The sequence below is a fragment of the Sciurus vulgaris genome (assembly GCF_902686455.1).
Source record: "Sciurus vulgaris genome assembly, chromosome: 4".
NCBI classification, from domain to species: Eukaryota; Metazoa; Chordata; class Mammalia; order Rodentia; family Sciuridae; genus Sciurus; species Sciurus vulgaris.
Genome location: NC_136464.1, coordinates 139958840 through 139974440, shown reverse-complemented (window position 1 = coordinate 139974440; position 15601 = coordinate 139958840). Strand labels below are relative to the sequence as shown.

Genomic DNA, 15601 nt, shown 5'->3' with positions numbered 1-15601 from the left:
TTGTAAAAAGTTTCCTCAGCACTTACAATTAAGTTGTAAGATTCTGGAAAAAGTGAATGCATTTATAGGTATAAATTTCTGCAATGAAATTATAGGAAAACAAATTATAATAATAACCATGCTAATGAGCAATTTCAATTACAGTGGAAAATAGAACTTACAAAAATTAGCCTTTTCAGATTATGCTTCAGTACAGAATGATGATCTTATTATATTTACTTAAATGTAAAATCTAAAAGTCTCATACATGGTAATTTTACCAATATGACAATAGCTATATTACAAGTTTTATTTTAAATGATTTTTTTACAAGTTAAATGTCATTCCGAAATATAAATGGAATTATTATATAAAAATTGACCAAAATAACCAATTAAAATTCTATTTATTCTAGGAAAATAAATGTACTTATCAACATTAAATATACCAGAAATACACAAACTCACACTACAATTACATACCATCAGAATCAGTGCTATTTAGTGCAATTGGAGGTATGATAGATACTCTGCATTGGCCAAGTGGACATACAGGATGATAAAACTCTTTGCAGGCAGTGTGTACCTAATAACAAATAAAATGAAGTTTTGGGAATCATAAAAAAACAAATCATTTCACTATGTCATAAATTACATCTACAGAATTATCATTTAGGATCAATATCATCACAAAATATTCAGTAATTCATAAGTTACTTAAATGGCAAAGTATTTATATTTCTAAGGATAGACTAAGCATTTTAGGGATGGGAATATGATTTTGGTCCGTGTGGCCTATTTCTGTGATGGTCTCAAACAAGTAGTGTATAGTCAATGAATGGCTGGTGAAGGCAAGGAGAGAGGAAGCAAAGGGAGGAAATGCAGAGGAAGAGAGAGAAAAAGAGGAGGGAGGAGGAAGAAAAGAAAAAGGGAAGGAGAGAGGGAAAAAGAGGGAAGTCTTTTAGCATGTCAATATCATGCCCATAAAACAAATTGAAGGCATCTACCACATAAAAGTTCTTATAGAATTTAATGAAAATGAGACCAGCAATGTGCCTGCTCTTCCTACCATGCTCTTGTAACTTTCTATTTGCATTTCTCTTATGATGTTTTAAAATTATCAGTTTCAAGGTCACTCAAGATACTATTGAGAACGAAGCAGGCTAACTTAACAAGTAGGAGCCAGGCCATTTAGAATATTTTGTGTATTTACCTAGAGAACTTTTAAAATATTTTGACTAGTAAAATCAGATGCTTCATAAAGCATTTATTTAATATGGCTTTATTTCATTAGTGCTTTAAGAAAACTAGCATACTGATTAAACCTGTATTTATCAAAACTCTTAGGAAAATAACTGATTAAAATGGCAATTTTAATTCTACACAACCTGTTTTTGGACAGTTTATTATGATTTATAATAATTAACAACCAAAATGTATTTTATAAAAACTAGTATACATGGATAGGTGTAAAAGGAATATAAAAATACATGAGAATTATGGAGCAAAACAGAAAGATATTTATAATAACCTAAGTGAGAAAAGCAGAGGATAAAATTGTATCTTCACTGATTTCAAAATTATGAGTTAAACCTTTAGGGTTATGGAACTATGGGCTTTGGGATTTGGCAGGGGTTTTTTTGCTTTGTTTTGTTTGTTTTCCCCCAGATGACTATGTTTTAAGCCCTAGACAGCCTGCTGTTAGAAGTTCACATTTTAAAGGTAAAATAATAGGAAAACAGATAAATGACAGTGCACAAGAAATGCGAAGCCAAGTGAGGCATTACAGAGGTGGTGGTGCCAGAAACCAACAGGTGTAACTTACCCAGGGTGAAGCAAGAAAAAAGAGGGAAAAGACATTCCAGGATGGTCCCCAGATACCCAATTTAAAATCGCTATTAAAGTTCAGTTGTTTTCCCAAGATAATATTGCTATTCTATTTGTGAAACTTTTTAAAGTTGTGGATGAACAGAATGAACAAGTACGAAACCTAATTACTCCTATGGTGTTTAAAAATTACTGACCAAAGTAAAGACATACATACTGCAGGTAAAGACAATTTACATAAAGCCCTTCCAAAATAATTCATCACACATGAGATGTGTTTTCTTAAAAAAAAAAAAAGAATTAGAAATGAACATCTAAAGCTCTAGGAGTAGAGAAACAGACTTCAATAAATGTACAGCTAACAAAAATAACAGGATATACTATCAGTGGTTATCCCCCCAAAAAAGAAATTTTATATGGAATGATGATTTAAAATCTTTTTTATGAGTAGCACTCCTTTAAAATAAGAGGGCTTTAGGGGTCAGGGTTATACTGAGAGTCCAAACAAAGGCACGTATCACAATCTGTACATTATATGAAAGTGAAATAAGTAAAATAATAAATAAGCCTGTGGTTAATTAAAAATAACAAAACCATGAGCACAAAGGAAATCTTGTTTGATTTAAAAATTAAGAGGAATCACAGGTTCCCTATGGGCCTGAATAAAAAGTCATAGGATGTGTTTTTCTCTGGGGCCTATGGGGTCAATCTCATAGGAGAGCAGCACCTATTATTATATCTTGTGCTGAGCTACACCAGACTTCCCCCAAAGCAATGGATATACCACACTTTAAAATTTAGGTCCAACTTCCAAATTTGAACCAGTAAGTTTAAAAGACTATACGACGCAAGTCACCAGCAAATGAGTCAACCCCAAGAGGAGGGACTATCATCCTGGGACAGCAGCACCCAGGGATGAGAGAAGCATGCTCGGCTATGGCCTCACGGTGCGGTCCTGTGGTCTTTGAGCCCTATACTGCTGTTGGCATGGCTTCCCTTCTCTATGAATGTCCTCATGCAGTCCAGAAGCGCTGACTGTATGAAATCTGGCATAAATGAGACTATTCTTTGCTGGTGACTCACATTATGCTAGGTGAACTTTTTACTTCTTTCCTGCCCATGCAGAGACGTTTAAAGGTATTTATTATATAATACAAATTTATATCATTTGAATTACATCAGTGCATAACCCATTGAACTTGGTATTCCCTCTGTCGGAGGACATATATGGTACTGCGGCAAAATCACACTTTGTATGTTAACCCAAATGTGGCAGCAGAGAAGGACTTTCTGGGTGCACCAGGTTGGTTATAATACAGATCTGAAAACAGCAGAACTGTGCAGTGAAAGTGAAATGGAAAACAACAGACCTGTAGGAAAGAGATCCTGAGACATGGGAAATCTTCAGACAAGAGAAAATATCACAAACTGAGTGTTTTAAAAATGACCAGGAATGGGGGCAGGGGGTGAAAAATGATCAAACTGGAAGGAAAACACTTTTTAAAGTCATGAATGCCACCACAGGTACGCTGTTAGGCTCTGCCATAAAATTCCTTGCTTTGCTTCTGAACCACAGAGACATCAGGTTAGGGAAATAAGTTTGTTAAAAGGAATAAGATGTTTCCAAATCCTCACCATTGTTTTACACCAAAGGCATTTCCAATCCTGTAGACGGAGAACACTGCCACACGTTTTGTCACAGACAGCACACTTGGCGCTCACAGGCAAGTTGCCCTCAAGCCATTGGTGAGGCATAGCAAGCTGTGGGGCAGGAAGAAAGGGCAGCCAAAGTGAAGACTGTGGAGGTCACCGATGTTACCCTGGGGAAGGTACTGAATGATTTCTTACTCTATGGGGTCAATAAAAGGCATCCTACATGGCTCTCACTCATTGATCCCATAATTATTGAGCATCTATTATACCTAAACCCTCTAGGGAGACAAAGTAAATAAGACAAAAGGTCTGCCCTTTGGGATTCAGGTAGACATCTAGCTGAGAGTAAAGACAAAGGGATCATGACACACTGTCCACTAAGGGCTGTCAGAGACTCACTGAAGAGGTGCAATGTGGGCAAGGTTTTGAAGGAGAAGGGTACTACCAAAGAGGAAACCCCAGAGTCTGCAGAGTGAACCTCCTCTAAACCTTACAGATCACACAGTTTGACCTTCTGTTATACCAGCTCAGCCCAGCAGTCACTTATAAGCCCTAATTTTAACATTTCCCTCAAAATCTAAGAGCTAGGGAGAGCTATAAAGCAATGAATTAAAACTAAAAACTCACAATCAATTAAACCCTTTTTCATCCTGATAATAAACAGTCTCACTTAACTATTCGTATTTTCCCTAAGAGCAGAAAATAAGAGAGGAAGCACCAGGAAGAGGCCAAAGGCAGAGAGCAGCTTACTCCATCTTCGTCCTCTATGATGTCCTTTCCAATGGAGGCCAGGGTGGTCCATTTACAGTTATTAATTGCCCTCACTGCACATCTTTTGTGAGCCTTGAATTTACACACTAAAAAATAAAATAAAATAAAATAAGTCAACCATTTTAAAGTGAACAAGTACTTTTGCACCAGCACTAAAAGTAATCGCAGCATAAAATTTTAAAGAGGGGTAGAAAGGAGGGAGGAAGAAAACAAAACTTTTTAAAAATTTAATCTAATCTCCAGATCTTTTCATCTATTAGACTATTTTCCCAAAATAGGGTTCTAGCCAAGTGCAGTGGTGCCCTCCTGTAATCCCTGCTATTTGGGAAGCAGAGGCAGGAGGATCAGAAGTTTGAGGCCAAACTAAGCAAGTTAACAAAACCCTATCTCAAAATTTAAAAAAATAAAAATTAAAAAATAAAACAAAATAAAGTTGGGGTCCTAAAACTATCTATAGCAGAGTCCCCAGGGTACTTTATAAGCAAAAAGCAGCATTCAATATTAACAAAGTTTGTTTTTCAAGCAGGGGAAAGAAGAAAATAAAAGAGAGTAATGGTACAATTTCATGGCTTTTTAAAAGTTTTGCCATTAAAAATCAAACAGTTCAATAAAAACAAAAATCACTCTTTTTATAATAAGAAAGTGCCTCATATAATGAGCCTTGAGAATGACAAAGTTGCTTAATATAACATGTAACAATAATAATAAATGAGCCAGACTATTGTTATGGTCACTAAGAAATAATAATGGGCACCTTAATGGGAAATAATTAATGGGCACCTTAGTTTTGTTAGATGACAATTAAGTTTCTCCAAATTATTCTAAAATAAAGCACTATTCCCTGACCTATAAAGCCATTCTTTAAAACCACAGAACTTAAAAAGTATACTGACAGGTGGCAAAAAATTTTTACTGTAATATTTAGTCTTTATCATACTGAATCTTTGTGGTAAATATTAGTTAAGATGAAATTTCATTAAGTAGCTATGTTGACATATGTGACACTGTTGATTGAAAAGAAAATGGCCATTTAACATTTTTGGCCAAGTTACTGTTTAAATAACTATGAAGGAAAATTATGCTCTGAAATAATTTATGTTCTCGATTAACTTAAAAATTTTTTTAATGAAAAATATTTTGACTTCCATTTTTCATTCATAAGGTATTTTAAAACAGTATGTTTACTTATAATTCAATACACATCTAGAAGACAAATCATTACAGTCTCATTTTACAGTGAAAAACAAGAACAGAAAGTCAAGTGAATTTATGGATGGTTTCATACACCAAAAGCTGAATCTCACTCTAGTCCAAAGTTGTTAATCTTCACTATTGAACACATTTTTATTGTATTTGCATCTCCACTGTAATTTTTAAAACCTCTTTATCTCTGTTTTTAGTCTTAATATGCAAGCAGTATATTCACATTTAAAGGGGGATCTCGAAAGTTTAAATATGAATATGATAAAATATCCAGGATGGCCATATTCTCATAAAATAAAACATTTGAGATTTTGAAAACTTCTGCTACCATTCTAAAAATACAAATAGGCAAAATGCTGCAGATTTAAATTTTTACCAGCAGAGAAAATGAACACTAGTAAATAATCTTTTGAAGAAATTTTTAATCCAGTAATTGAGATTTTTTTATTGGTTCTTTTTAGTTATACATGACAGTAGAATTCATTTTGATATAATTATATAAGCAAGGAAGACTTTTTTAAAAGTCAGGAAGAGTATATTTTTTACAGAAGGATATAATAAATGTATTTAAAGACTTTTAAGTTTCTTATTCTCACCAACTGAAGTAATTTTCATTTTTCTTTTAAAATGCTTGGAAAAATATTCAGTCATTCCACTATTGCCTCAATTACTAAATAATCAAATGTATTTAGCAGATAAATCTCAAATCAGATGGGTATCACGGAATATCTTAAACCTGGTTATCTTTTTAAAGCCATTTTGGGAATAGAAACTATCAGGTAATAGTTAAGGATCTTCAGAACAGCACAATATTACAATCCTAGGAGGAGTTATTCAGACCTACATAAACCCTTTTGTGTTAATAAATACAGAGAGGTCAATTATATCTTTGCCGGCAATCCTTCTTTAAATGTAAAGAATACAAGTTTAATGGCTTCTCCAAATTTTCAACTTCATGAACTTGAATGTGACAGGTCTCTGATCCAATTTGGAACTACTTACTAGATGAATGTCTTATAGAGCACAGTTATAATTTCTTATAATGTATTTAATTAGAAAAGTAGTTTGCACACATTCCCTCATTTAATCTTCATAGTATTGAGGTACAAATGACTATTATCCCCATTTGAGAGATGAGAACAGTTCTAATAGTGTTAAACTACTTCTGGTAACAGCTTGAAATGGTGGTCGTGGGAGGGGGTTTACTGGCTGAGCTCTGTTCCTTACCATTGTGCATATATTGCTATGTTTCATAATAAAAAGCCAAAACCAGAGTTATTGCTGATCTTATAATTTACCATCAATTAAGTTTTTATTGGTTCTTTTTAGTTACACATGACAGCAGAATCCATTTTTTTATTTTATTATTTAATCATAATTAGCTATATTTGAAGTTATTTGTGATGGTGTCATATGGGGAAAAAGCTGGTATTGGCATTACATATTGTTCAAAAACTAGTACACAGTACTTCTCATACCTCATCACTGAATCATGAAATTAAATCAATCTAAAGATGTTATCAGTTCTCTCTTGGTAATGACTAATGTTCTTGTTTGGGTAATTGCTGTACTCAAATTAAAAACTACTTCACATACAGCACTTGCCTAGCCTGTGAAAAGCCCTGGGTTCAATCCCCTGGCACTGGGAACAACAATAGCAACTAATCCTGTAATGAAAACAGCAGGACCGTTCTTAGTTTTAGAAAACTTTAAAGACATTTAAAAAGATGACATTGGGGCTGAGGATGTAACTCAGAGGTAGAATGCTTGCCTAGCATGCATGTGGCCCTGGGTTCAAATCCCAGCATTGCAAACATTAATCAATTAATCAAAAAATTAAGTAACCAATAAAAAAATAATTCATAGTAAATTAAATCAAGTATAAAGGAGACAGCACTCACTTAACACGCATGAGACCCTGGGTTCCATCCCTAGTACTGCAAATTTTTTTAAAAGTTTAAAATAAGACAATATAACTACCAATAGGAATTCTTCCAAAGAATATATACTGTCCTGACAGTTTTTGTTGTTCACAATCAATCAGAATTAAGAACACTAGAATGTTATACAAAGCCCAAAGCTATGTTTTTGGACTGTAGTTCCTAGATTCTTAAAAGTGAAATATTGTATTTTGATTTGTTTCCTTTCAGATAATATGTTATCTTTTCCAGAGCAAGAATATTTCCCAAATGTGTGCAGAGTTCAAGGTGGAGCTCCAACCAACCTTAAACACTGTGTTTCAGCTTAGATCTTCCCAGTCACTGCTTTCTCCCTGTGGAGTTTGTTTCCTCCACAATGGTGAAATACCAATGTGGCGGGGTCTATGTTACCTTTACAACTGAAAGAGGACAGAGCTAAATGCTATGGTACCTTCGCAGGACAGGCCATGGGAGGTAACTCCAGAAAGACTCTCTCTGCACACGTTACAGAAGGTGGGGCGCGCGTGCGAGCAGGCGTACCAGTTATGCATCCCTGAGAAATGTTCCACGTTAAACTGGGCCACCTAGAAATAAGACATTAGGACAGATTTGCCAAATAAGAGAACAAGACTACAGACACTGGACTACTTGGAAATGTACATACTGTAGTTCTGATCAAAATTTCAAACCCATCACTTTTTAACACTAAAGCACTTTGCTTTAAATTTAAAAAAAAAAATAATCTGGCTTAAACAAGTTGCACAGCATGGCTTTAGCGCTTTAGTTAATATTCATGCTCTAAGAACACAAGATATCAGAGAGATGCTGTTTTACCTCATAAGATTCTCTGGTCTGTACGGACTTTAGTGAACTGATCCAATCCTCCATCTCCTTTCTGTTCTCGGCACATAGCATTAGCCTTCTGAATGGAGTAATAATCTGAAAGGCATAATTTGATCTAATGATTGATAATAACCAACAAGAGGAATCATTGCAAAACCCAAATCTTAAGAGGCAATTACATTTCTAAACTCAGACTTTATTTCCATGCTGAAGAAAATAAGTCACTGTAACACAGATGAGTTTTGTTCCCTGTGTATGATACAATGTGCCCCAGGACAAGACAATTCCCAGGAGACTTTTCTTGTCTTTGATCCTGCTCTTACATACTTATCAGGCTTTTGAGCATTTTTCTAAAGGCTATGAACTCAAACATTGCATTCTTATTTCTTATTTTAGGGAATATATCTTAAAAACTGACTTTACACTTCAAAGTAATTCAGAGTAAGCTTAGAATAGATAGTTTTCAATCTGGAAAATACTTTTTAAATTGAAAATTAAAGGAATGTACTAAATGATTTCATTTACTATGGTATCAAGAAAATTCTGTTAATAGTTAAGTCATAGAGTTTACACATCATTTCCACTGCCTCTTTGGGTATGATTTATATGAAGGATTTCCCCCCTCATTGTGTAGAAATCCACTGTATTACTTTCTTTATCAGAGCAGGAAGGAAGAATTGGTATAAAAATCCATTAGTTGGGTTGAGGGAAAAATAACTGTGACTTTTCATCATTTTTCATGTCGCTAAAAAAAAGGCAATATTAACCGGTTGAGAACCTTGATTCAAATGGAATGAAAACTTGAAGCTGTTACAGTACCAAAATGCTTCAAAGGAAGATTCTGAACTGACTTTGGGGGGAACCTATTTGCACATGAATACAATATTCTGGTTGCAATCTTAAAGCTACTAAATCCTAAGCATTTACTGGAAAGAAGGGACCATTTATGTACTTGCAGAACAAAAACAAAACATTGGAAACTATTTCCAAACAATATATTACAGATTTGTTTACATAGCAAATATGAAATTTTCTCAGGTATAAATCTTTTGATCAAGTACTAAATCTAAATGCAATACTGTATTATAGAGCAGACTCCACAAATAATGGAAAAGAAAGAAACATCTGGAAAGCAAAAAAGAAAAAGAGGTCTACTTCCCACAAGGAGGACACTAATGAGCCTAAATTTGCTACTACTGATTTTAGAAAACAAGTCTATGATTCCAAACAATAGAGAGACCTGCCCAAACTTAGCCACTCACCAGTCACTGCCTCCTCCTGTGTCACTGGCTTACGCTACACTGTGTTTTCATAAGCCACAGTCTTTAGTAGATCTGACAAGCACTCACACTTATAAACAGCCAGTCAAGTCACATGGCACAGGGGCACCAACCACTTAGCTGTGGGTCTTTGTTAATTGCAGATGAAATCGAAGAGAGCCTCACTTTTGCATTTTCTTCTGTTTTAAATGACCCTCTTTGGATAAAACTTATTAGCAGTTGGTCACTTCTCTTCCCGAATAAATAGTTAATGCAAAGAGCAATGCCTCACTCATTACTTAGGAGCCAAATGGATGTGTTATTGCTTCAAAATGTTTTTCTAGGACAGCTCATCAAATGCAGCAGAGAGGTACCATTAAATCATAATATACTCCTAGCTCCAAGGGCTAGTCCATTCCAGAAATCTCAGTTTCATCGGACTTGCTGATGTTATCTAAATAAATACTGTGTCAAGCATTTATTTATTTTTTGCTATGTAATTTAACTACAAGGATTCTTCTTTCAATAAGATTTTACTGAGACAAGTATTATTCATAAAATAAAACAAGCTTGCTATTTCATTTCTTTGATTTTGTTCTTTGTTGAATTCTCAGTAAAGACTGATGATAGTTGGTTTTATCTCTAATGCCTTTATATTAAGAGTGTTTAAAAGTCATCATGACTACAAAAAAAAAGGAAAGAATGAAGGATAGAGAATAACATCTAATTTTTCTTGGAGTTTTTGGAATCATACAAATGCCTCGATTCTAAATGATTATAGCAAGACAATATAACACAGTTACACATGTACCTTATACACTAGTGAAGTTAAATGCATGCAATAGCAATTTCCCCTAAAACTTGTTTTAAAATTAACAATAATGAGAAAGTAAAGATCATTAGCACATATTTAATCAAAAGTTAAATTTATCAGAGGCTAAAAGAAATGGTAGTTATTTTGATGTATGGACCTGTGATCAGTCATGATTAAAATTTAATTGATTATGAAGTCAGTAAGAAAAAAACCTTCATAAATCAATGCAAAGATGCCTGGTTTTGTAGGTACCAACACCTCTAGCTATCTGAAGACAAGCCTAGTTCATCCAGAAAAACCTATGCATCTCCCAAATTGCCCCTTTTCCTCCTAAGCCAACCCTCAGTAGGCCTTCTGTGCTGGTCCCCTCCTCAAAATCTTTATAGGAAAGAATCTGACAGTACCAGTTGCTGACTAAAAGACTCTGGTCATACCCTAACTGAATTTTACAGCAGTCTCTCATTCAAATTTTTATTAGATGAGCAAATTCTGAAAATTCCTTGGTTCTTACTCTGAAAAATAGATCTGATTCTGCTTCTTTATTATGACATGAATGGGATTGAAAAATGGAAAGCTTGGACCAGTTTCTACACCAATAGGAGGAGGGGGAATTGATCCCCATGGAAAACTGAACCTGTTGGGGGCCATGTCCCAGAAGTTTCTGGAACCAGAGGATTTGTTACCTTTTTTTTTTTTCTTTGCGGTGCTGGGGATTGAACCCTGGGCCTCATGCTTGCAAGGCAAGCACTCTACCAACTGAGCTATATCCCCAGTCCCTGTTACCTTTCTTGAAGGATCTGAAGCTTACCTATGGCAAGTCCCCTAGCCCCTGTCCATATCTGAATCCCACTCTTATCTTCTTTTCCTATCACATCAATATTCCCAAATAATTTTTTCAAGCACCTATGAACTTATTTCAGTAAATTTTTTTTCAAACTATGCACACACACACACACACCCCTCAGATTCTGGAACAAGTATTATTCAGACAAATAAGGGTCATCAACCACTCAGCTTTGGGGGCTTTGTTAATTGTACATGAAATCTGTTCATGCATCCCAGTATTTACTAAGCATCTGCTAAATGCCAGAGCCAGGGGGAAACCACATGGGCTTTGCCTTAAGAATCTATAAAGGAAACAAGAAGTAGACCAAAGATTTGCTTGTTTGGAAAACTGCTATATATGACTAAAGTACAGAGGAGGGACATTCAGATCAGTTTCCTGAATTTTTCTTCAAATAATATGCAAACTCTCCATTAACAGAGAAATTGCTTCACTTTGAGAGTTACTGGCCTATAATATCAAACAACACTATCATGTATCTATAAAACAGATCTTATAAATACATAAAACAGATATAAGACAATCCAGCATTTAATATGAAATTCTATAGAACAGTAACATAGTTAAGCTTTTAAATATATAAATGGGTACAGGGAAAAAAAGGATACAAACCCAAAAACTGCACTATCTTATAGTGAAGGGATTATAGATCATTTTAATGGTAATTCTTGTGTTTCCCTGCAATTTTCTGAGGTAAATATGTAGCAGTTCTATAATAAAAACATTATTTAATTTTTTTACTGACAGAAAGATGGAAATTTAGAATTTAGTATTTTGTCTTGTTCCCAAACAGGAGTTCTCAAACTCTGTTGAAGGATTTTCTAAAATCCTGATGTCCAGACTCCACATACCATGGACTCAGAATATCTAAGAACATAGATGCAAATACCTTTTTTTTTTTAATTTAGCTTTTAATTTTTTACAGACTGCATTTTGATTCATTGTACACAAATGGGTTATATCATTTCATTTCTGTGGTTGTACACAACGTAGATTCATATCATTCGTGTAATCATATGTGTACATAGGGCAATGATGTCTGTCTCATTCCACCATTTTTCATACCCCTCCTCTCATTTTCTTCTACATATTCTAAAGTTCCCCCATTATTCTCTCATTCCCCACCCCCACCCCCATTATATATCATCCTTCACTTGTCAGGGAAAACATTCAACCTTGGTTTTTTTTTTTTTTTTTTAAAACTCCCAGGTGATTCCAAAGTGTAGACAAGTTGAGACCAGGTCAAATGATACTTATTGTTACCCACAGCAATGTTAGAATTCAAAAAATGAAATAAGTTTCTAAAGAGAAGTCAACTTGAGGAAACAATCAGTTTAACAACAAAAGCAGAGGGCGTCAGCGCCTAACTTTAGAGTCAGGCTGACCTAGCCCAACTCTCACTCTCATCCTGTTTTACCTATGCAGCTGTGCACACGTTTCCTAGGCTCTCTAAGCCTCAGTCTCTCCTGTGCTAAGTGGGGACAGAGCAATAATTCACAGTACTGTGCACAGTGTGGATTAATAAGCCAGGCAAAGCAGTTAGCACAGTGTAAAAGCTCAAAGGTTATCCAATATTAGCATCACAATTTTTCTTAGCAGTGACAGAAATTGCATATACATTTACCCATTTCTTCTGTCACATATATATTTCCTGTGTAAACGTGGTCCAAGATGGAAGTGCAATGAGCTGAAGTAAAAAATGGAGGCACTTTGCTAACGAAACAGTCACGGATCGGCAAACCACCAACACAGCAATAATGATAATGACCTCCTAAGCTCCTCCTTAAAAGATATTAGGAGAATATCAACTAACAAACTAGGAAAAACAAATGACTCTCCCTAACTGCAGAGTATCAGAGTCCCTATACAGCTCTGAAAGAATTCAGTGTGCCATTTCTAGTAGGTACCATGCCTAAACTCTTCAAGATAGGTGGCTATTTGTTTTGACCGAGACTTTGCTTGTTGGTTGTGCAATGAAGGAAATTCTTTAACTTTCTCTGGTCAATTTAAATCGTCAACAAGTTTTTCTATCTTAGGAGATTCTTATTTCTAACCTAAAGTTCTTTCTAACAAACAAATCACCTCTGCCCTACTGCAGGACTCATTATATCTTTAGTGATCAGTCCTGATCCATCCCCAATGAAATAAAAATTCATATGTAGTAAGAAGTCTATTTATTGCAAATTAAGATAAACAGAAAATGTAATTGTGCTATAGCAATTTGTATTATTTGTATTTATTAAAATTTAGGGCTCTAATTTGACTTTTGTTATAAAAGGTGTGTGAGCCCTTTTCATACTAACTTTGCTATCTCTAAAGCTGCCAACCACTCAGTCTTAATATACCTCTCCCATCTTTCCTTATAAAATCTATAGCCAACTCTTTAATTATGTATGTTGCTTTTCTCTCATTCTTTTTATTTTTTTATGGAGTGAAATAATTCACTTTGACAACTTAAATGTGCCAAACTGCAAAGTAATCATGCATCTTAAGTTACTATTTGGGGAGCAGAGATACTTCCAAGAGTTAGCTGGGAACCTCTCCCACCCAAGAGCACAGTTCTGCAACTGCATACGCGCACCCAAATCAAAACACATCCAATGACTGACGCTCCAAACCGGACTTGCAGAACCCACATCTTGGGGGAGGTGAGGATAATGTTGGATGTATTTTGGCAAAGCTACCCAAGGGATTCTGATGCACATCCCTGTTTATCAACCACAAAGGGTAATGTAAATGTTCAACTACATTGTATACATAACGGAAGTATAATGTCACAACAAATGCATTTCTGGCAGCATGACCAAAGAAAGCACCACGGATACTTTCAACAGAGAGTATAAATTTTTATTTTATTTTGATTCATGGTACACAAATGGGGCACAGCTATCTTTTCTCTGGTTGTATATGAAGTAGAGTCATACCATTTGTGTAATCATACCTGCACATAGGGTAATGATGTTTGTCTCATTCTATTATTTTTCCTTCCCTGCACTCCCTCCCCACCCCTCATTTTCCTCTATACAATCCATCCTTCCTCCATTCTTGCCTCAGATTGTATAATTTAAATAAATAGAATAACAAAAAAATTTTTACTAAGAAGAGACTTTATCATGCTGGTGCAATACCATATGTGATCATTTTATAGATGCGAACTCTGTGGAATCTGCACTGAGTGTTCAAGAAGAAAGAAAGTAGTAGTTCTATGAAACCCTGGAATGCAAATATTACAATGACTAAGATGAGGCAAAATAACTTAGAAAAATGTAATAGATTAATTACAAAACTGAAGTCAGCCAGTAACTCACACACACACAAGTACTTCATTATTAATCTATAGTTGAAACTTACAAAGAAATTCTGCTATGTAGAAAGCATGCTATGCAAACATGGTCTGGTAGTTAGACTAAAGTCTTCCCCATTACTGTCACAATGATCCAAAAAAATGATCTTTTGAAATGTCTTAATAGAACCATGTTTAGATTTGTACATAAACACACATTACCACCCTCCAATGAAAGTCAAATATGATTGTTAAAAGTCACTCTATACTTTGGTTTTTGGCTGCCCATCCTTTTCACTGTTCAGTTGCTTTGGCTGAATAACAACTTATTGACCTTAGGGGGTAACTGTGCCATGTCAAGTAGGTGGACCCAAACTTCAAAACACTCAAACTAAAGAGGGAGGCATCTATCAGGAATAAAAGGAAAGTGCACCAAATTTCAGATAGGTAAATCTGTCCAGACAAGCTATATATTTGTTGAAGGTAATATTTATTTCAAAAATCAAATTACAAATCAAGTGATATCCATATAAGTTGGTATAGACACTGCACGCAAAATAGGGAAAAGAGAAACTAGATAAAGCAAGTATGACAAAATCTAGATAATACCAAGACCTGGACAATGGGGACGTGGGGTCCATTACTCAGACTTATCCTGAGTTTGTATAGATTTTAAATTTGTTCCAATTTTTTAAAAAAGGACTACACATTTGAGTACCCTACACAAAGCTCTTAGAGGGACCAAGCAGATGAGAGACCTGGGTGTCTTAGTCTCCTTCTGCACAAGGGTCAGTGAAAGGTTCAGTTCTTGGCCTTGAACTCAGGTGGCTGAACACATTCATCAGGACCTAAGTCTCTGACCTTCCACCTCCCTCCCCTATATCCAACTCAAACTAGATAAATAACACAATTCCCTTGCTCAAGTAGCCCATGATGTCCACAGAAGTTAATGCATTTCTGATTGAGATGTGGTGGGATGGGCTGAGCTAAACAGCTATCAGGTCTTACTTCCATCATTCTTGAGCCTCAAGCTTAAGATGAGGTCAGTTTAACTCCATAATCACAAAATCTGCTTCATCACAATGTCATTTTCTACATTAATCTCACTCCTTTTGGGGGCTGGGGATGTGGCTCAGTGGTAGAGCACTTGCCTAGCATGTGTGAGGCACTGGGTTCGATCCTCTGCAACATATAAAAATAATTAAAT

The 15601-nt window shown here is 35.2% G+C and overlaps 1 protein-coding gene across 11 annotated transcripts in view; it reads right to left on the bottom strand.

Annotated features, from left to right (window-relative positions):
• DGKH (diacylglycerol kinase eta) overlaps window positions 1-15601 on the bottom strand; it is a 179354-nt gene that overhangs the window by 66959 nt on the left and 96794 nt on the right. For 10 of the 11 annotated variants that reach the window (XR_013763222.1, XR_013763223.1, XM_079136503.1 and 7 more), the window contains exons 5-9: window positions 8186-8290; window positions 7803-7935; window positions 4209-4315; window positions 3441-3566; window positions 462-564 (exon numbers count right to left, since the gene is read on the bottom strand). Coding sequence is in view for 9 of the 11 variants with exons in the window: in XM_079136503.1 (XP_078992629.1) it covers window positions 462-564; window positions 3441-3566; window positions 4209-4315; window positions 7803-7935; window positions 8186-8290 (574 nt within the window). In the remaining 2 variants the exon portion in view is untranslated. Of the gene's footprint in view, window positions 1-461; window positions 565-3440; window positions 3567-4208; window positions 4316-7802; window positions 7936-8185; window positions 8291-9456; window positions 12107-15601 lie in introns of those variants that run through there. The other variant, XM_079136504.1, reaches the window with a different exon arrangement.